This window comes from Apodemus sylvaticus, chromosome 5 (genome assembly GCF_947179515.1).
Source record: "Apodemus sylvaticus chromosome 5, mApoSyl1.1, whole genome shotgun sequence".
Classification (NCBI taxonomy): Eukaryota; Metazoa; Chordata; class Mammalia; order Rodentia; family Muridae; genus Apodemus; species Apodemus sylvaticus.
Window position 1 is genome coordinate 164,841,380 of NC_067476.1, and position 21,863 is coordinate 164,863,242.

The window sequence follows — 21,863 nt, forward strand, 5'->3', positions numbered from 1 at the left end:
AGCTGCTCTTTGTTTCTGTCCCCATTGGAAGCAGCTACCTTTCTAGTAATTGTATAGAGGGTTTTTATAATAATAATCAGTAAATATGGTATGTGATTTCTCTGGTGTGCAAACAGACCAGTTAGGAGCTTTATCTGTAGTTTTTCTCTGGGTGGTGGGATTAAAGGCACGTGCTACCACCACCTTGTTCACCCTAACTCTTGAATTTAGGAAACAATTAATTAGTTTATAGAGATCTGCTGGGATTAAAGGCATGGGCTACCATTGCTCTGCTCAAATATTTTATCTTAGCTCCAAATCACTCCAACTCTTAGAAATTTAGAAAATTTACTTAAAATACTTTAAATCTCTCTCTCTCTCTCTCTCTCTCTCTCTCTCTCTCTCTCTCTCTCTCTCTCTCTCTTTTGTGGTGTTTTGAGACGGGGTTTCTCTGTATAGCCCTGGCTGTCCTGGAACTCACTCTGTAGACCAGGCTGGCCTTGAACTCAGAAATCCGCCTGCCTCTGCCTCCCAAGTGCTGGGATTACAGGCGTGCGCCACCACACCTGGCCCCCACTTTAAATCTCTTAACTGTTTTTAATACCAAACAGCAAAACTATTCTTATTTAAGAAGAAAGCTCAAAAGCTAATGTTTAAGATGGTGTGGGCCTTGTGGCAATCTACAGTCTAATGTTCTAACAGGAAATTAAGACACATGGTTTAAGAAAACCCATTTTTCATCTTATGTCAGTAAGGCAGGTGTGCCTTTGGTAAATTATCATTTGAAAATGTTATTTTTTTTTCATGCCTGATCAAATGAAATGCATTTGTTAGTCTCTATGAGTTGGACTGAATGACCAAACTATCTGATGAACTATTGCCTCTCCTTATTCAGGAGTCCTCTCTTGTTCAAATCTAATCTTTATCTCTTTCAACCTGTGGTTGACTTTATTTAATCCTGTTAACAAGATTCAAGCAGAAAGCTCTTGGAGTAAAGGTATGTGCTAAGACTGAGCCATGCCACAACTAAAAACGTAACACAATTTCAGGGTTCACAGTTTGATTAAGTATCCTGCAACAGCTCCCATAGTTATTTGAGCTACATTTTGAAAAGAATCACTTGGCAGATTGATAGTGGGAGTAGGAATAGGTTGGAGGTAGGAGTAGTAAATGGATTTCCAGACATGCCAGTGGTGATTTGTCAGTAGTAGTTGGGGCAGGCAGGATGGAGACAGACAGTAAGAAAGTGCATAATATGGAATGTCTGTTAATGGCTGATCGCTGGGATAGCTGCTGAGTACATAAAGGAGGAGACTCAGTTTGGGCTTGGGTGTAAGTGGAGAGTTCATGCTCAACAGACAGTTGGAAATGTGAAGCGAGAACTGGGGAGACCCAGACTTCTGAAGACCTGTGCAGTGATGTGGAGAAGAAATAGAGACATCTTGGGATGAAGAGAAACTGTCTCTGACCTACTCATTATAGGTTAAAAGTTTAGCAAACAGCCGGGCGGTGGTGGCGCATGCCTGTAATCCCAGCACTTGGGAGGCAGAGGCAGGCGGATTTCTGAGTTCAAGGCTAGCCTGGTCTACAGAGCAAGTTCCAGGACAGCCAGGGCTACACAGAGAAACCCTGTCTCAAAAAACCAAAAAAAAAAAAAAAAAAAAAAAAAAAAAAAAGTTTAGCAAACAAAACCAGGAATGTGTAAGCATCCAGTTCATTGGTACTAGACTCTCTGGAGGTTCCCAGAAATGTGAGAAGTGATTTTACTAAATGATGATCAAAAGAGAGCATAGGATCATTTAAATAGTAATGTCTCTGGGCTTCCTCTAGTGCCACTGGCTTTACTACCCGATCAGACATTGGACCTGCTCGGGATGCAAATGATCCTGTGGATGATCGCCATGCCCCACCAGGGAAGAGAACTGTGGGGGACCAGATGAAGAAAAATCAGGCTGCTGATGATGATGATGAAGATCTGAATGATACCAACTACGATGAGGTGATTTAAAAAAACAGCTTTTAAAGGTTTATTTTTATTATTTTTAAGTTATGTGTATGAGTATGTGTGTACATGGGTACATGGCCTGAGATGGACAGAGCCACTGGATCCAGTTTAGAGGTGTTTATGAGTCTTCCAGGGAGAGTGCTGGGTACTGAACTAGAGTTTTTAAAGATGAAGGACACAGAAAAAAAAACTACATCCTGGTTGGCAGTTAGAGAAGCAAGCAAGTAAGAAAGCAACTTAAATTGAGTCAATAAGTTATCTGGGGCATTTTGTCCCTGAGTTTCTAGAACAGGGTTGGGTGTTTGCCCGTGGGACTTTTCAGGGCAGGGAGTAGAAACCAAAGGTGGCTTCAGCTGAGACAATATAGAGGAACCTTTACCCTATTACAAAGGAAGAGCCAGGGCATAGTTAAATATCAAGATTAAAGTAAAACAAAACCCAGTATTGTATACCCGTGCTCTGTAGTTCAATATCTAGCATATGGAATCACTTATGATCTTTTGCGCTTCAAAAAACTTGGGCAATTGCACTTTTTCAGTTTTGCTATATGTGCCACACATAGCTTATCTGGTTGGCTCAAGATGACTCTATTTCACATCTGCCATAACCTTGATTGTCATCTCACCTGGGGTCTCTACTGCAACTGAGTTTACACTTTCACAATAATCTCTCCTGGCCTTTCTTCAGGGATTCTGACACTATCACATGATGCAAAGCCTGAGTTTCTTCTCATGACTTCTTAATTCTGCCACTTTCTTGCAAACAAAACCAGTACCATCATATACATTACCAAGTTTGGCTGCTAGCTTGAGATGCAGCCTTAGCTCCCTCTGGAGCAGCTTCTAAAGGCTGACCCTGAACGTATGCTTTTCAGAAGATTTCACCTTGATGGCTTTCACAGCTGGTTTTCATCTGGCTCTGGTGAGCAACATTCATTGTCCCAGCAAAGCACAGATTTGACTCCCATAGATCCATACATAATGTAACATGACTATCCTTTATAGAGTCTTTGTTTCACTCAAAATTTCAAAAGCCAGGCCTCCAATATTTGCATTTCTTGCAGCACTGTTGAAAATTTCCACAGAACAGCTCATTCAGCTCTGAGCATTTAATGGCTTTTCCAGCTCAAGGGTCCACACATTTATTTCCACAGTCCTTCTCCTAAACAACATGATTAAGTTTATTACATCAACAGTCCTGCTTTTCTAATATCTATTTCTTTTCTTTCCTTTTTTAAAAATGTTTTTTTGAGACAGGGTTTCTCTGTGTAGCCCTGGCTGTCCTGGAACTCACTCTGTAAACCAGACTGACTTCGAACTTAGAAATCTGCTTGCCACTGCCTCCCAAGTGCTGGGATTAAAGGTGTGCGCCACCACCCGGCCTGATACCCATTTCTTACCTAGTTTGCTTTCTGTTGCTGTTACATAACCACCATGACCAAAGGCAACATCAGGAGAAAAGGTTTTATTTGGTTTACACTTCCAGGTAACAATCCACTATTGACGGAAATCAGGGCGACAACCATGGGGGAAGGTACTCACTGGCTTGCTCACATAGCTTTTTTATACAGCCCATGCCCACCCGCTTAGGGATGGCATGGTTCACAGTGGGCTGGGCTCTCCTATATCATCTAGCAATTAAGAAAATGCCTCAGCTGAGTGTGGTTGCTGATACCTTTAATTCCAGCACTTAGGAGGAAGATTTTTGTGAGTTCAAGGCCATCTGGTCTATAAACCAAGACTACATAGTAGGATTGTCTCAAAATAGAAACAAAGAGAGATGCCTCTTAGACCACTCTGTGATGACAAGTCTTAAAGTTTTGTTTCAAATTGGCAATCTAACCGTGACGGTAGCCATTCTGACTAGGTTAGATGAATTTTAAAGTATTTTTAACTTGCATTTCTCTGTGGTTAATGATCTTGAATACTAATTTTTTTTAATAAATTTTTTTAAATCTCTCCCTCACAGTGACCACACTCACACAGGGTAACCTGAAACCCAGGAGGCTGGCTCTGAGCTCACCAGCACCAATCCTGCCTCAGCCTCCTGAGTTGCTAGGATTGCAGGTGTGCATCACTATGCCCAGCCTTGAATTTATTAACCATGTATATGTATACTTTTGAAAATTGGGTTGTCTTTCTTTTCTTTTACTTTATGTGCATTGGTGTTTTGCCTGCATGTATGTTTGGGTACAGGGGTCAGATCTTGGAGTTGCCGACAGTTGTGAGCTGCTTTGTGGTATTGAACTCCAGTTCTATGGAAGAACATTCAGTGCCTTTTTTTTTAAAGTATTTATTTATTATTCATACAACGTTCTGTCTGTCTGTATGCCTGTCAGCCAGAAGAGGGCACCAGATCTCATAGATAGTTATGCTGGGAATTGAATTCAAGACCTCTGGAATGTTCTTAACCATTGAGTCATCTCTTCAACCACAAGGGTTATTTGTTTTCTTTTTTTTTTTTTTATTCGATATAATTTTTTATTTACATTTCAAATGATTTCCCCTTTTCTAGCCCCCCATTCCCCGAAAGTCCCGTAAGCCTCCTTCTCTTCCCCTGTCCTCCCACCCACCCCTTCCCACTTCCCCGTTCTGGTTTTGCCGAATATTGCTTCACTGAGTCTTTCCAGAACAAGGGGCCACTCCTCCTTTCTTCTTGAACCTCATTTGATGTGTGGATTATGTTTTGGGTATTCCAGTTTTGTAGGTTAATATCCACTTATTAGTGAGTGCATACCATGATTCACCTTTTGAGTCTGGGTTACCTCACTTAGTATGATGTTCTCTAGCTCCATCCATTTGCCTAAGAATTTCATGAATTCATTGTTTCTAATGGCTGAATAGTACTCCATTGTGTAGATATACCACATTTTTTGCATCCACTCTTCTGTTGAGGGATACTTGGGTTCTGGTTATTTGTTTTCTTGATGTTTAGTTTCTCAAGATCTTTATATTTTCTCCCTCTCCATAGGCTATTTCTTCACTTGATTGACAGGGTTGAGGCCATAAATACTCAGTTCTTATAGAATGATGTGTATTGATTCTTGTCATTTTGTTGAATTTGTAGTGTTTTCTCTTCTTTTGCTTAATTATAACCCTAACAAGGTTTATTATTTTCCTGTGGTCACATGGGAAATCTAGCTGGACAGTGTGCAAACAAAACCAAAACCATCGTGAGACATATGTGTAAGAATGTAAATTAACAGAATATAAGAAATAAAAAGAATGCTTATAATTATAAAAAGAATTTCTTATAACAGAATATAAGAAATAAAAAGAATACTTATAAAATGTATTACTGGCACAGTTGTGCTCTGAATTAAGAGATAAAGTTCTTTTTGTTTGGTTGGTTTTGGTTTTTGGTGCCCCCCCCCCCCATAAAGTTCTTGATGAAGTAACTTTTGTCAGGCTTCTGTGGTGGCTCTCATTAGCCACTGGAAGGGCTGACCAGCTCCCACAAGGAGGCAGCTCAGATTCATTTTCCATCTTTAGCAGTCTGTGAGAGAGAGAGAGCAGTAAAGAACTGTGCACTGGTTTTGTCTCTTTTGTAAGGAGATGCATTTGTGGGTTCAGAACACCACTTGGTGTTTTTGCTGGATGTTCTTCAGGGATGGTACTAATGCTGCTTAAACTATATTGTTGAACTTCTCTGTTGCTTGGTATAAGCAACTGACATCTTTTAAGAGACTTTTAACTTGTAGGATCTTAGGAAAATAATATCCTAAAAAATTAGTAAAGGTCAAAGAGATGGTTCTGTGGTTAAGAGTACTTGCTGTTCTTCCAAAGGACTTTAGTTCAGTTCCTAGCACCAACATCAAACTGCTCACAATACTTCTAACTCCCATTTCCAGGGGAATCTAGTGTTTTTGGTTGTCTGCACATTTGCGGGCACATGAATTCCTACAAATATGCATGTGCATGCACAAACATACACCTAGATAAAAATAAGGCAGTTGTGATGGTGTATGCCTTTAATTTCAGGAGACAGAGGGAGATGAATATTTGTGAGTTTGAGGCTAGCTTGGTCTATATAGAGTATTCCAGACCAGTCAGGGATACAGTCTCAGAATATATAAAATAATAAAAGTATATAAATTATTGGTCATAGTGACCTGTGCCTTTAATCCCAGCACTCAGGAGGCAGAAGCAGGTAGACCTCTGTGAGTTCAAGGCCAGCATTTTCTACATTGCAAGTTCTAGGCCAGCCAGAGCTACATAGTGAAACCTGTCTCAAAAAGAAAGTTCTTATATGCACTTTTAAGCTTTGTCCCATCTTACAAATTTTAATAAGTTATGGAAATCTAGATTTAATATCAACACTATATTATTAACTAAGCTATATATTTTATTTTATTTAAGCTATATATTTATTTTATTTGAATTTTATTTTAGCTATCAGTTTAACATAATCTAGAGACACCTGGGAAGAAAGTCTCAATAAAGAAATTATCAGGATCAGGCTGTCCTATGTGCATTTGTCTTGATTGTTGTTTGAGGTAGAAAACCCACCCTGAATGTAGGTGGCAATAGTTCATGGGCCCTGTATTATATAAGCTAGCTGAGCAGATGCAAGCAAGGTTGTGTTTATTTTCTGCCTTTGAGTATGGATGTCCTGTGATCAGCTCTTAAGTCTTTCCCTCCGTGATTTTCCTGGAATTGTAAGTCAAATTCTTTATATAAACCCTTTCTTCCCTAAGTTTTTTTTTTTTTTTAAAGCAGAATATTTTATCATAGCAACAGAAATGAATGAGTATGCTTAGTTTCCTCTAACTGGAACAGCCCCTCTTTCTCCCCACCCCCACCCCACCCCCAGACAGGGTTTCTCTGTATAGCCCTGGCTGTCCTGGAACTCACTCTGTAGACCAGGCTGGCCTTGAACTCAGAAATTCGCCTGCCTCTTCTTTCCATAGTGCTGGGATTACAGGCGTCACCACCACCGCCCGTCTCTGACTTTTTTTTTTTTTTAAAGATTTAGTTATTTTATGTATGAGTGTTTTGCATGCTTTCTGTGTTGGTGGGAAAGCTGATCCTTTAATGTGTTGTTTGGTTCTTAGTTTAATGGCTATGCTGGGAGCCTCTTCTCAAGTGGGCCCTATGAAAAGGATGATGAGGAAGCAGATGCTATTTACGCAGCTCTGGATAAAAGGATGGATGAAAGAAGAAAAGAGAGAAGGTATGCTGTTTCGTATTATATTCATCAAAATAACTTTTTTGTTGTTCTGTTTTATTTGGGGCTGGGAGGAAAGTTGCAATAATAGTCTGTGTGTTGACTTTGGAGCTACTTGGACCTTAGTTTGTAACAGCTATACCTGCATACGTGCTGGGTGTTTGCAGAACAGCCTCAAAGCTGTTGTCAAAGAGCAGCAGAGTTTGGGGTATTACTTTGACTGTGATCAGGATTACTTTTTATTAGTGCAAATTTATAAGTGTTGTAGTAAGTCAACTAGCTCCCAAATAATTTAGATTGGACTATTTTATTTATTTAAAACTTTAAGGCACAACCACTGAGCAGTCTTAATCTTTTTTAATCCTATAAACTAATCTGGCTACCTCCCAGCCAAGACCCCTGACATACTTGCATTTTATGGTTTTCCTCTGCCCCAGCTGTTTTCTCATGGTGTCTCCTGGATCCCTGGTTGGATCCCCACTTCCTCCCCTTCCCCTGACTGGAAGTTCACTCCCATTCTCTCCCCTGCTCAATCACTGGCTGATCAGTTTTGTATTTACGAAACAGGGAATAGTTGGGAACAATGTTTACACAACTTTGAAACTAGAGATTTCTCAGAATAAGGATTGCAACCAGATATGGGGACACATAATACAAGGATAATCTTTACACAGGGCACAATAACATTGTGTCTGAACCTTTTTTTTTTTCCTTCTTGCTTTTGAGACAGGGTCTCACTGTAGCTTGGCTGGCCTGGAATTGACAGGAATCTGTCTTCATCTGCCTCTTTAGTGTGTACACCACCATGTCCTGCATTGTTACCTTTTTTGAGGGAGTATGCAGATGCTGAAACCTGGGAACTATGTCCCCATTCCCAGACAGGGTCTCAGCATGTAATTCTGGCTGCCCTGGAACTCACAGTGATCTTGAACTCACACAGATACACCTACCACTGCCTCCCAGGTGCTTGGAATAAAGGTGTGTGCCTCAATGCCCAGCTTTTGGGTTGTTTTATTTTGTCTTTTGAAAACCTCTGCCTTGTATATGCTATGTAGATACTTTACAAGTGAATTAACTGTATGTCCCCCCTTTTATTTTTGCTTGTTTTATTTTGAACAGAAGGGAATTGAATATAAGACATCATGCATGGTAGTCAAATTCTTTACACATCAGCTATTTATCATCAGCTCCCCACCCCTTTTGGTTTTTTATTTGACAAGCTGTAGCCAGGTCTTGAGCTATTAAAGTTACATCCAACCCATGTGCCCTGTGTTAATTTAAGTCTCACTGGGTTATTTCTGTTCTATCAGCCTATCCTCAGGGTCCACTTCTCTCTCCATCTCCTGTCTTCTCTCCATGGTCTCTCTTGGGACCCCTCACATGATTCTCTCTCTCTTTTTTTTTTTTTTTTTTTTTTGAGACAGGGTTTCTCTGTATAGCCCTGGCTGTCCTGGAACACACTCTCTAGACCAGGCTGGCCTCGAACTCAGAAATCCACCTGCCACTTTAAATTGGGGAGCAAGGCTTATACAACAAAGGCCAGTGTATGTGAGGATTCACTCATCTGGGGGCAATCAGATCTTAGGGTTCAGAATTTAGCATTTGAATATATAGCAGCATCAGACCAACCCCCAATAGTTGTGATTATGTTCTCTCAGTACATTACTTTAATATTTCTGAATTCTGTGTCCTAATTTTGGGAAAGTTTATAGGAAATGAACACATGATACTTGTGAGGCATAATTATGTTGCTATGTATGTTTTGTTTGGTTTTATTTTTGAAACAGGGTGTTACTCTAGTGCAAACTTCCTGGAATTTACTGAAATAAAGCCTAGGTCTTCCTTGAACTCAGAGATTTTCCTGCTTCTGCTTCCCAAGGGATGGGATTAAAGACAAGTTTCATGTGCTCAGTAGAAACCATACCCTGAGGTGGGCGTGGTTATGCATGCCTTAAATTCCAGCATTTGGGAGGCAGAGGCAGGCAGTTCCATAACTTCTAGTCTGTCCTGCCGATGAAACAACTGTTAATCCCATCTAATGAGAGTAAAGCCCATTACCCAATTTCTTTTGTCAAATTAACCAAGCTTTATTTTCTGTCATACAGTGCTATCTTCCTAAAGTGGGGATTGAAAATATAGCATTGAACACAGGAATATAGGGTTTATATAGTACAAAAAATAGCAAGACTGGGAGGGGGGGGGTTTGAGGGTTGGGAGATTTCTAGGAATTTTGGTTATGTGAGGACTTGGCTAAACATTTTTAAATTACTGGCAGAACATCTTATTTGGGTATATTCAAGGTGTGAGTCAAACTCCATGGGGTGGGGAGCATGTCAAATTCCAGAAACAGGTTAAAGCATGGTCAACTTGAATTTTGCAGCAAATGCAAATAAACCTCTTCTGACCTTATAACATCCCTAAGATGGAGTCAGGCTGGTCCATTCCTAACACTATGAAATACAGGGTGTTAAGTGTGATCAGGAGTGCAGTTTAGGGGAGTAAAATATATTTTCCTTATAGTGTTCTTGTTTTGTTTTGTTTATTTAAAAAAAAAAGCAAAAAACAGGGTCTCTCCTTATAGTCCTGGCTGTCCCAGAACTCCCTACATAGATACATAGGCCAAGCTGGCCTAGAATTTACAGAGATTTTACAGAATTGTACCTCTGCCTCCCAGTATTCAGATTACAGGTTCATGCCACCATACCTTACTACAATGGGTTTATTTTGATGTAAACATACTATTATTTGAATATCTCTAAAAGTAAGATACCCAGTTTATTTAGTTTCTGCCTGTTTTCTTTGGCAAATAATTGAACAACTAGATTTGTGACTATATCTATGGTTGCCTAAAATACATTCTAGTTAACTGTTAAATGTGTGGAATTGTTTTTGGTTATTTAATTAAGATATACAACAAACCAACTTTGTTTTGCAATAGATAGTTAATTTTCTTTTTTTAATGGGTTTCATTTTTAAGATTTATTTATTTTATTTTATATATATATATATATGACTTTCTTTGCCTACATGTATGTATATGAACTAAGTGCTTTCCTAGTGCTCATAGATGTCAAAAACAGGCATTTCACAGACCCCTTAGAACTGTAGAGCTGTGGATAGCTGTGAACTACCATGTGGGTCGTGGGAAAAATAACCCTGGGTTCTCTATGAGAACAACAAATGCCCTAAGCCTACATGTAATATTTCTAATGCAAGTATATGTTTTATTTCTTAGAGAGCAAAGGGAGAAAGAAGAGATTGAGAAATACCGAATGGAACGTCCCAAAATCCAGCAGCAATTTTCAGACCTTAAGGTGAGCAGATGGGCTAGCATACTGGCATCCAGGCCTTCTTCTAAGCAGCAGAAGGCAGAACTGCTCTGGTGTAAGACTGTTGAGTCTTTACTAATGATGCTCTTCACTTAGTTCAGAGGAAGTTTATGCTTCAGTAGCAGTTTGATCGTCTGTCATATACATTAAAAAATAGAATAAAGCTGGGCAGTGGCGGCGCACGCCTGTAATCCCAGCACTCTGGGAGGCAGAGGCAGGCGGATTTCTGAGTTCGAGGCCAAGCTGGTCTACAGAGTGAGTTCCAGGATAGCCAGGGCTATACAGAAAAACCCTGTCTGGAAAACAAACAAACAAACAAAAAAAAAAAAAATAGAATAAAGCAAAAAACAAAACAAAACATTTTCTACTGTTAAAGGTAGGAAAACAGTCTTTATTAAATTTCCATTTAGGCATATGCTTTCCAAACTACTTATTAGACTTTGATGTGATAATTTACTTTTTAGTAAAATAGTGCCAACCCAATGAATTGATATCTCTAAAGTGGAAAACCAGGGCTATCAGGATGGCTCAGCAGGTAAAAGCTCTTGCCATTTATCCTTGTATGTACATATGCACACATGCATATACATACATACAATAAATAATTAAGAAATGCATTTTTTTTTATGGAAAACCATTTCTGCTTCAGTCTTTTCTAAGGCACAATAGGGCAGAGGCTTAGGGAGAGCAAATGTGAAATCTAACAGTAACTAATGTTTGGGATCTATTTCCAGAGGAAGTTGGCAGAAGTCACAGAAGAAGAGTGGCTGAGCATCCCAGAAGTTGGCGATGCCAGAAACAAGCGTCAACGGAACCCACGTTATGAGAAGCTGACCCCTGTTCCTGATAGTTTCTTTGCCAAACATTTACAGACTGGAGAGAATCATACTTCTGTGGATCCCCGACAAACTGTGAGTATATGAACAGAGGCAAATGGGGCTTCTTTAGTCTGGATAAGGATGAGGTGAGAAGGGTGAGTGTTGATTGCTTTTGTAGCTGTGCTGTGGCAAGAGTCAGCATAACCAGTCCCCATGGGGACTAGGTGGGCATTGTTTAGAGCAGGTGGAGATCTTCAGTATGACTGCTCAAGCCAGTGTTTTATCTTCCTCTTAGCAATTTGGAGGTTTGAACACACCCTACCCAGGAGGCCTAAACACTCCATACCCAGGTGGAATGACACCAGGATTGATGACACCTGGTACAGGGGAGCTGGACATGAGGAAGATTGGCCAGGCAAGGAATACCCTGATGGACATGAGGCTTAGCCAGGTGAGAATTCATCACGTATCTTTTCTTAGACTGAAATGGGTAAAAAGCAAAATATTTGGGGGATGTTGCTCAGTTATTAGATCACTTGCCTAGCATGTGCATGGCCCTTGGTTTGATCCCCAACACAAACAAAACAAAACACTCAATAATTAAAAACAGAAATGTGTAAAGTTTATCTTTGTGTTTTGTCATGAAATGATACTCTGGCCGGGCAGTGGTGGCGCATGCCTGTAATCCCAGCACTTGGGAGTTCTGGGTTAAGAGTTTGAGGCCAGTCTGGTCTAGAGAGTGAGTTCCAGGACAGCTAGGGCTATACAGGGAAACCCTGTCTGGGGGGGGGGGGGGGGGAACCAAAACAAAAAACAAACAACAACAAAAAGAAAAAAAGAAAAAAAGAAATGATACTCTGCCTTGTCATAGATTAGGTGAGATTCTTTCTACAGGTGAGTATTTGTGTGATTCTGTACATGGTATGCCAACACCCCTAGCACAACAAATAAAGGGCCAGCCCTGCGTGCCCTGCTAGTCTGTCCCTTATAGGGGATGAATGAATTTCCAACAAAGTTTATGTGCTCTGTTGATGAAGGTTAACTCTTTTAAACACTGAGAATTAATTCAGGGCTCTGTACTTGATAGGCAAGTGTTCTACCACTGAACTAAATTTCTAAACTTTTGTTACTATATTTTTGAAAATTTAACATGTGTATGTCTACTTTACCTTGTAAAATATGCAGTGTGATTTAATGTTTTTTTATGTGTGCTGTTGGAGACTGAGCTGCATCTCCAGCCCCGGTCCTTGTTTTGTTTTGTTTTGTTTTGTTTTTTGAGACAGTGTTTTTACTGTGTAGCTCAGGCTGGCCTGTAACTTTCTATATTAACTAGGCTGGCATTCAATTCACAGAGACCCTGTCTCTTCCTCCCATTCTCAAACTTTTGCTCCTCCCATTTCAGTCTCTTGTACACTAGGATCACAGTTGAGTGATGCCATGCGTGGTCTCAGTAGTTGATCTTAGGAGAAATTCTGGGTGGTTTTTACTTTTATTTTTCTCTTAACTCTTACTGTGTTTGGAATTTGTAGACTTCTATGTAGCACATTCAAGTCAGCATTTTTGTAATGTCTTTGAAGTGGAATTTTTATTGTGAATATTACCTTGTTCTACATTTCTATCCTGGACCTGCTGATATCTCTGGCACCAGGCACTATTTGCTGGATCCTATTTGTTTCCTCTACCTGTCTAAACTATACTATCCATCTCTGAACTCAGTGGACTTCCAGTTGTCAATTTTTTTCTAAAGATTTGTTTATTTGTATTTATGTGTATGGGTGTTTTGCCTGCATTATATGTCTTGTATACTGTGTGTGTGTGCAGTGACTACAGATGTCAGAAGAGGGCACTGGATTCCCTGGAATCAGTTACAGATGAGCTATCAATGTGGATTCTGTGAATCAAAAGTCTGGGTTCTGGAAGAGCAGTGTGTCATCTCTCCAGTCCCATTAGTCTCTCAGGGTCTGAGAAAAGTCTTTATTGTGGCAGTACATTTTCCCATTAGTTTTGTATTTAATATCAGTGTCACTTTGTTGCCTTTGGTTTGCTGTTTTTCTCCCTAAGCTGTCATAAGAGCATTGAGAAGCAGTTAATGTTATTCTGTTCATTTCCTCTTTTCTTTTTTTGTGGTACTAAGGATAGAACCCAGGGCCTTGATTATACAAGGCAGGTGCTCTACCTCAGAGCTATATCTCCAGTGAACAGTATTAAAAACAAAGCAAAACAAAAACAGAGCCAGGTAGAGGAGCACCCTCCCAGCACTCTGGAGGCAGAGGTAGGCAGAGTCTTACAGAGTAAGTTCTAGGATAGCCAGGGATACACTGAGAAACCAACCTTGTTTGGGGGAAAAAAAACAACATACAAAGAAACCTTCTCAAAAAACTTAAAAACAACAAAACAAAACAAAAAAGCCAAAACAGAAAAAATATGTATTGTGGTAGCCTTACATCTTTTTTTTTCTTCTTTCTCTTTTTAATTTTATTTATTTTTTTCTCACTTTGTATCCCTAACCTGGTACTCACTGTGTAACCAGGTTGGGCTCTAATTCACAGGTTCATCTGCCTCTGACTGGGGAGTACTGGGACTAAAGGTGTGCACCTCTATGCCTGACAGGTTTTATCGTCTTTATTTCCATTTCTACCCTTGTTAAAAATAAATGTTAGGTCGGGCAGTGGTGGCGCACACCTGTAATTCCAGCTTTTGGGAGGCAGAGGCAGGTGGATTTCTGAGTTCTAGGCCAGCCTGGTCTACAGAGTGAGTTCCAGGACAGCCAGGGCTATACAGAGAAACCCTGTCTCAGGAAAAAAAAAAACAAACAAAAAACAAACAACAACAACAAAAATAAATGTTAGGGTAGATAGAACCCAGAGCTTTATGCATGCTAGATAAGCAATAATATACTTACCTATACCCCAGCACCATAATTTACCATTTTAACCATTTTGTATGTGTTTATGTCTAAACTTAGTATGACTATGTAGCTAGGCTGGCCTTTGTACATTGTTTAAGTAAGCCTCTTGGCTTGGCTTGGTGGGACTACAGATATAATATGCCAATATAATATACATATACAGACATAATATGTCTTTATATACAGACATAATATAATAATGTTCATGATGCCTGGACATATTAGCCATTTTTATGTGTTTATCGATGTAAGTACTTTCCCACTATTATGCAAGCATCACTACCATCCAGCTCCAAAACTCTGCCATCTCAAACTGAAACTATTTTTTTTTTAAGATTTATTTATTTTATTTATATGAGTACACTGTAGCTGTCTTCAAACACTCCAGAAGAGGACATCGGATTCCATTACAGATGGTTGTGAGCCACCGATTCCATTACAGATGGTTGTGAGCCACCATGTCCATGATGCTGGGAATTGAAATCAGGACCTCTGGAAGAGCAGTCATTGCTCTTAACCACTGAGCCATCTCCTCAGACCCCCTAAAACTATTTTTGCTAAACACTTAAGAGTCTACCTCTACCCTAATCCTTGGCAGCCTCCATTCTACTTTCTATAACTTTGACGGACTTTTTGTAGGTACTTTTTTTTTTTTATTCTATTTACTTATCTATTTATTTTTGCATTTTTCAAGACAGGGTAGCTCTGCTGTCCTGGAACTCACTCTGTATACCAGGCTGGCCTCTGAGTACTGACATTAAAGGCATGTGCCACCACTGCCTGCCTTGCTGCTGCTGCTCTTCTGCCTCCTCCTCTTTTGTCTTTAACAGAGTAACTTAAAAAAAAAAAAAGATTTATTTATTTCATTTATATGAGTACACTGTAGCTGTCTTCAGACACACCAGAAGAGGGCATCAGATCCCATTACAGATTGTTGTTGTAAGCCACCATGTGGTTCCGTTTTGGGAACTGAACTCAGGACCTCTGGAAGAGCAAGCAGCAAGTACTGTTAACTACTGAGTTATCTCTCCAGCCCCCAACAGAGTAACTTTTAAAAAATGTTTTATATTCTTATTTTTATTTCATGTGTGTTGGTATTTTGCTTGCAAGTATGTCTGTAGGAGGGTGCTAGACCCTCTAAAACCCCAGTTAGAGACAGTTGTGAGCTTCCATGTGCATATTAGGACTTGAACCCAGATGCTCTGCAAGAGCAGTCAGTGTTCTTAACTACTGAGCCATCTCTCCAGCCCCCATATATTTTCATTTACTTTGTTTTTGGCTCTTTGTCTTTCTGGGTCATGTTTAGCATGTATTAGAAATTTTTTCCTTTTTAAGACTGAATAATGTTTAATTGTATGTATGAACGTACATGTCTCTCAATGCTTTGTTTCTGACTTTTGGTTCTTGAGGGTAATGCTGCTCTTGAACATGATCTTTTGAGTACTTGTTTCAGACCTTGTTTTCAGTTTTTATGGATATATTCTCAGAAGTGTAATTGCTGGCATAATTTAAATTTTTTAGGAACAGTGACACTGGTTTCTGTAGTAGCAGTTGTGTTATTTCATAGCTCTGACTGCACAAGGGTTCTAGATTCTCCTCATTTTCCCCAACTTTTATTTTATGTTTATTTTTATTTGTGTGGCCATGTTTGTGTCTGTGTGTATATGCTATATGTGTATAGGTGCCCATGGATGCCAGAAGCATCCGATCCTCCTAGTCCTGGAATTAACAGGCTGTTACAAGTCTCCTGACATGGGTTTTGGAAACTGAACTCAGGTCTTCTAGAGAAGCAGAAAGCACTTTTAAATGCCTGAGCCTTCTCTCTAGTTCAGTATTCTCTCTCTCTGTCTATCTCTCTCTCTCTGTCTATCTCTCTGTGTGTGATGTACTACATGTTTATATGGGTTTGTGTGTATGTGCTTATGCATGAAAGCTAGACATCAGCTTTGGGTTTCTTCTTTTATTCTCTTACCTTACCTTATTTGTTCTTTTTTTTTTTTTTTAAATTGGCAAATAATACCAAAGCCAGGGCTATATAAAACAGAATGCCCCTGCACATGCTCTTCTTGGTATTTTTGTTGTTTTATTTTGAGGCAGGATTTGGCATATAATTGGCTGGCCTGAAATTATGCAGACCAGGCTAGTCTTAAACTTGTAATAATTTCCTTGCCTTTGACTGCCAAGTGCTGGAATTACAGATGTAAGCTACTGTACCTGGTTTTTTTGGAGGAAAGGAAGACAGTCTCATGTAGCCTAGCTGGCTTCACACTAACTGTGTAGCCAAGGATGACCTGATCCTTACACCACAATCTTCTAAGTGCTGGGATTCTAGGCATGCACTATCATGTCCAGTCACTAGAAAAATAATTCTTCTTCTCCCTTTCCCCCTTTTCTGTGGTTTGTGCTTGTTTTCCTGTCTTTTCTTAAAGAGTGTTGGATAGTGTGGTGGTACACCTGTAATTTTAGTGCTTAGAAGTTGAGGCAGGAGCATCACCTTGAGCCTGAATCCAGCCTGGTTATAGTATAAGATCTTATCTTTTAAAAATATTTTTAGGGGCCTGGAGAGATAGCTCAGTGGTTAAGAGCACCAACTGCTCTTCCAAAGGTCCGGAGTTCAAATCCCAGCAACCACATGGTGGCTTACAACCATCCGTAACAAGATCTTACACCCTCTTCTGGAGTGTCTGAGGACAGCTACAGTGTACTTACATATAATAAATAAATCTTTAAAAAAAACAAAAAAAGATATTTATAAAAATTTTTTAAGGCATTTTTTGCCCCTTGCAGTGGGTGAGGAAAGATCCTGCACCTCCTAGTCCTAAGCAAGCCTTATCCCTTTCTCTTTGGTTTTGTTCTTTCTCAGAATCTTGTAGAATGTTCCAGGTAGTTGGAGAGAACACACAGTGCCTTCCTACTACAACTAAGCAGACTTTTTAAGATTTATTTTCATTTTATGAATTTTATGTATATCTTGCCTGTATGCATATTTATGTACTACATACACGTGTTACCCATGAAGGCTCGAAGAGGGCATAAGATATTAATTACATCTTGAAAAATAGATATTCAAGATGTTTGCTCTTATGAGCTTGCACTTACGAGCCACCACGTGGGTGCTGGGAACTGAATCTATATCTTCTGCAAGGGCAATGAGTTCTCTTACATGCTGAACCATTTCCCAGCCCTTGTCCCACTTCTTTTTTGAGATAGGGTCTCTTACTGAAGCTAGAGCTAGTCAATTCTACTAGACTGACTAGTCTGCAAGTCCCAGAAGATCTTCCTGTTACCATCCACCTAGCACTGTAGTTACAAGCAGGTACTGCTGTGCCAGCTCTCAAAGGACCTGCTCAGGTCCTCATGCTTTGATGGCAAACATTCATTGATTAAACCATCTTTCCTGGTTCCCAAAATAGCCATTGTAATGGATATGAAGTTGTAATTTTATTTGCATATCCCTAATGATTAGTAATGTTAATTAGTAATTAGTTTTATGTTGTTAATATTTAGAAAAATAGATATTCAAGATGTTTGCTCTTGTTTGCTTAGTTTTTGTCCCTTTTATTTTTTTTATATTCCATTTTATGTTTATGAGTGGTTTCACTTGCATGTTTGCATACATGTTTGTGCAACATGTATGTGTTTTGTGGTGTTCAAATTCACAAGAGTGTATTGGATCCCCTCAAACTGGAGTTGCAGATGTTTATGAGCAACTCTGTGGATGCTGGAAACCAAACCCTAGTCCTCCACAAGAGCAACAAGTGCTCTTAACCACTGAGCCTTCTCTCCAACTTCCCTGGGTTTTTTGTTCTTTTGAAACAGGGTTTCAGCCAGGTGCTGGTGGCGCACGCCTTTAATTCCAGCTCGAGGGCAGAGACAGGCGGATTTCTGAGTTCAGGGCCATCCTGGTCTACAGAGTGAGTTCCAGGACAGCCAGGGCTACACAGAGAAACCCTGTCTCAAAAAACAAAAAACAAAACAACAACAAAAGAAACAGGGTTTCATGTGATCCAGGGTAAATTTGAATTCAATGTGTAGTTCAGTATGATCCTGAATTTTGGATCTTCCTGTCTCCATCTCCTTAGTACTGAGATTACAGCTTGCTTTATATGATGCTAGAAATCAAACCCAGGGATGTTTGTGATAGGCAAGCACTCTACTGTTTGATCTACATTTGTCCCTGCCCTTGCATTCCTCTTTGAGTTGTTTTGAGATAGGTCTCAAGATAGCCCAGACTGACTTTAGACTTACTATGAAGTGCAGGTGGTCTTGAACTCATAGTCACCTTGCCTTTGCCTTATAAGTGCTGATGTATTATAGGCATGATCCACCTTGTCCTCCTTGCCCTTTTTTTATGGTACTGAGGATTAAAAATTCATGTCTTATACATACTGGGCAAACTAATCTCTAACCTTATGCATTTTAAAATTTAAATTATTATAGTTATTTATACCTTTATTGTTGCTTGTCATTGCTTTTTTGTTTGTTTTGTTTCTTCAGTGCTAGACACAGGACTGTGCAACTATGCTAGTTGGGCAAATATTCTACTTCTGAACTACTAGATCTTTGTTTTGTGGGGGTGTATGTTGGTTTGAACAGGAATGGCGCATATGGAATGGCACTATTAGGTGGTGTGGCCTTGTTGCAGTAGGTGTGGCCTTGCTGAAGAGACTGTGCCATTGTGGGGGCAGACTTTGAGGTCTGTGAAGCTCAAGTCTGGCTAGTGTGATACACCCTCCTGCTGCTGCCCTTGGATCAAGATGTAGAACGCTCAGCTCCCTCTCTAGCACCATGCCTGCCTGTATCCTGCCATGCTCCGTGCCATGAAGATAATGGACTAAACCTCTGAAACTATAAGCCAGCCCCAATTAAATGCTTTCCTCTATAAGAGTTTTTAATGGCTGGGTAGTGGTGGCGCATGCCTTTATTCCTAGCACTTGGGAAGCAGAGGCAGGCGGATTTCTGAGTTTGAGGTCAGCTTGGTCTATAGAGTGAGTTCCAGGATAGCCAGGGCTATACAGAGAAACCCTGTCTTAAAAAACCAAAACAACAACAACAACAAAAAAACAAAAAACAAAAAACAAAAAGTTTCTGTAGTCATAATGTCTCTTCATAGCAATAAAACCCAAACTAAGACAGTGGAGGTTGGGGGAGGTGTTTAGGGAAGCGCTACCTGTGTCTTATACCTGTAGAGCTAGAGTGGGAAAACATGGCAGAGGGAGGCTGTTAGGTATCCTGCTCTGTCACCTAACGCCTGAGAGCTCTCTGTTGTGGCTAGACTGGCTGGCCAATGAAGTCCCAAGCCTAACCCTAACCCTCCAAATGCTGCAGTTACATGTACACATGACCATGCATAATTTTTTGTTTTGTTTATTTGTTTGTTTGCAACACATGACTGCTGGGGATTTTAATTTGGGTCTTTTAAAATATTTATTTATTTATCATTATTTAGATGAGTACACTGTAGCTGTCTTCAGACACACACCAGAAGAGTGCATAAGATCCCATTACAGATGGTTGGAAGCCACAATGTAGTTGTTGGAAATTGAACTCAGAACCTTTCAGAAGAGCAGTCAGTGCTCTTAACCGCTGAGCCATCTCTCCAGCCCTATATTGGGTCTTTATGCTTGCTGTGAGCCAGCCACCTCTCCAGTCTCCAGGCCTTTTTTATACTTTTTTTTTTTTTTTTGAGTCCGTCTCACTAGTTCCCTGACATTACTTGATATGTAGAACACAGCTCTGCCTGCTTCTTCCTTTTGAGTGCTGGTATTAAAGGTGTGTACCCAAACTGGCTGTTTTTAGGTTGTTTATTTTTGTTTTAGACAGGGTTTCTCTGTGTAATAGCCCTGGCTGTCCTGGAACTCACTTTGTAGACTAAGCTGACCTTGAATTAACAGAGATCCACTTGCTTCTGCCTCCAGAGTGCTAGGATTAAAGCCATGAATCACCATGCCCAGCTTTTTTGTTTGTTTGTTTGTTTTGGTTTTTTTTCTGAGACAGGGTTTCTCTGTATAGCCCTGGCTGTTCTGGAACTCATTCTGTAGACCAGGCTGGCCTCGAACTCAGAAATCTGCCTGCCTCTGCCTCCCAGAGTGCTGGGATTACAGGCATGCGCCACCATGTCCCCAGCGGCCCAGCTTCTTTTTAGTTTTTAATTTTGGAACTAATACTTAGTAAATCGTCTAGGCTGGCCTTGAACTCATTATGTAGTCAGATAGGCTTTAAACTTTGATTATTCCTGTCTTAGCCTTCCAAGTAGCTGGGATTATTGGCTATCAGACATGTCTCATCATGGCAATTTAAAAAAACTCACAATTAGAATCATAGACTGAGTTTTTAATTCCAGCACTCAGGGAGACAGAGATACATGGCTCTCTTGAGTTCGAGGCTAGCCTGAGCCACAGAATGAGTTCCAGAACAGTCAGGGCTACACAAAGAAATCCTGTCTCAAAAAGAGAGAGAGAGAGAGAGAGAGAGAGAGAGAGAGAGAGAGAGAGAGAGAGAGAAGAGAGAAGAGAGAGAATGAGAGAGAATGAGAATAGTACGATGAACTGCTGTATTGAAATTTAAAAAAAAAAAGTTGAAATTACCAACCTTTTACTTAGGAGTTTCTGGACTTAAGTCAGTCTTGAAAAGACATTTTTGTTTTTTATGCTTACTTGAGTTTTTTCCGCCTGGGACTTTAAGGATCAGTATCTCTCTGTGCCTTAGTGTGTTGGTTACTTTATTTTAGTTTTTTTCTTTTTTCATTTCATTTCTTAGAAGAGTGACACAAACTAGAGTATCCAAGTCTTTTGAAACCTCAAAGCCCACTTCCAATGATACCTCCCTTCTAACAGGGCCACATCCCCTAAGCCTTTCCAAATGGTTTCACCCTACTAGGAACCAAGTATTTGCATATGAACATTTCTTATATCTATATGAGCCATTCTTAAATGCTCTGAACGGCTGAGCCGCCTCTCCGGCTTCAATCTCTAGGTTTTCTATATTATGAGGCCTGACAAGCTGCCAGGTTTATTACTTTCAGTGATGCTGAAATTAATCTCCCAATGTTAATCCTTGTAGAAGATTTCTACACTTTTCATGTAGAAGACATTTTTATTGTTTGAGTTACAATAAGATTGTTTTCCTCCTGACTACTTAACTCTTGGTGAGATGTGTTGGGAGGGCCTTCAGGGTGTTGGTAATTCATTGTTTTATCGCTGGTCATGTCTAGTTGATTCGCACCTTTACCTATCTCACAGGTATCTGACTCAGTGAGTGGGCAGACTGTTGTGGACCCCAAAGGCTATCTGACAGATCTAAATTCTATGATCCCAACCCATGGTGGGGACATAAAGTGAGTATGCCACAGAATTGATGGGTGACATGGGAACTCTAATTGCTTACTATGTTGTTGTGGAGTTTTTTTTTTTTTTTTTTTTTAAAGATTTATTTATTTATTATATGTAAGTACACCATAGCTGTCTTCAGACACACCAGAACAGGGGTCAGATCTCATTACGGATGGTTGTGAGCCACCATGTGGTTGCTGGGGTTTGAACTCAGGACCTTCGGGAGAGCAGTCAGTGTTCTTAACCGCTGAGCCATCTCACCAGCCCCCAGTTGTGGAGTTTTTTAAAAAAAAAAATATATATATATATATATATATATATACAGTT

General features: G+C 40.0%; 1 protein-coding gene across 1 annotated transcript in view; it reads left to right on the forward strand.

Moving 5' to 3' along the window:
* The window catches only part of Prpf6 (pre-mRNA processing factor 6), a 65,166-nt gene that overhangs the window by 12,030 nt on the left and 31,273 nt on the right, over positions 1–21,863 (forward strand). Inside the window, exons 2-7 of the mRNA XM_052184626.1 lie at positions 1,810–1,978; positions 7,038–7,156; positions 10,386–10,464; positions 11,214–11,390; positions 11,593–11,748; positions 21,447–21,541. Coding sequence (XP_052040586.1) covers positions 1,810–1,978; positions 7,038–7,156; positions 10,386–10,464; positions 11,214–11,390; positions 11,593–11,748; positions 21,447–21,541 — 795 coding nt within the window. The remainder of the gene's footprint in view (positions 1–1,809; positions 1,979–7,037; positions 7,157–10,385; positions 10,465–11,213; positions 11,391–11,592; positions 11,749–21,446; positions 21,542–21,863) is intronic.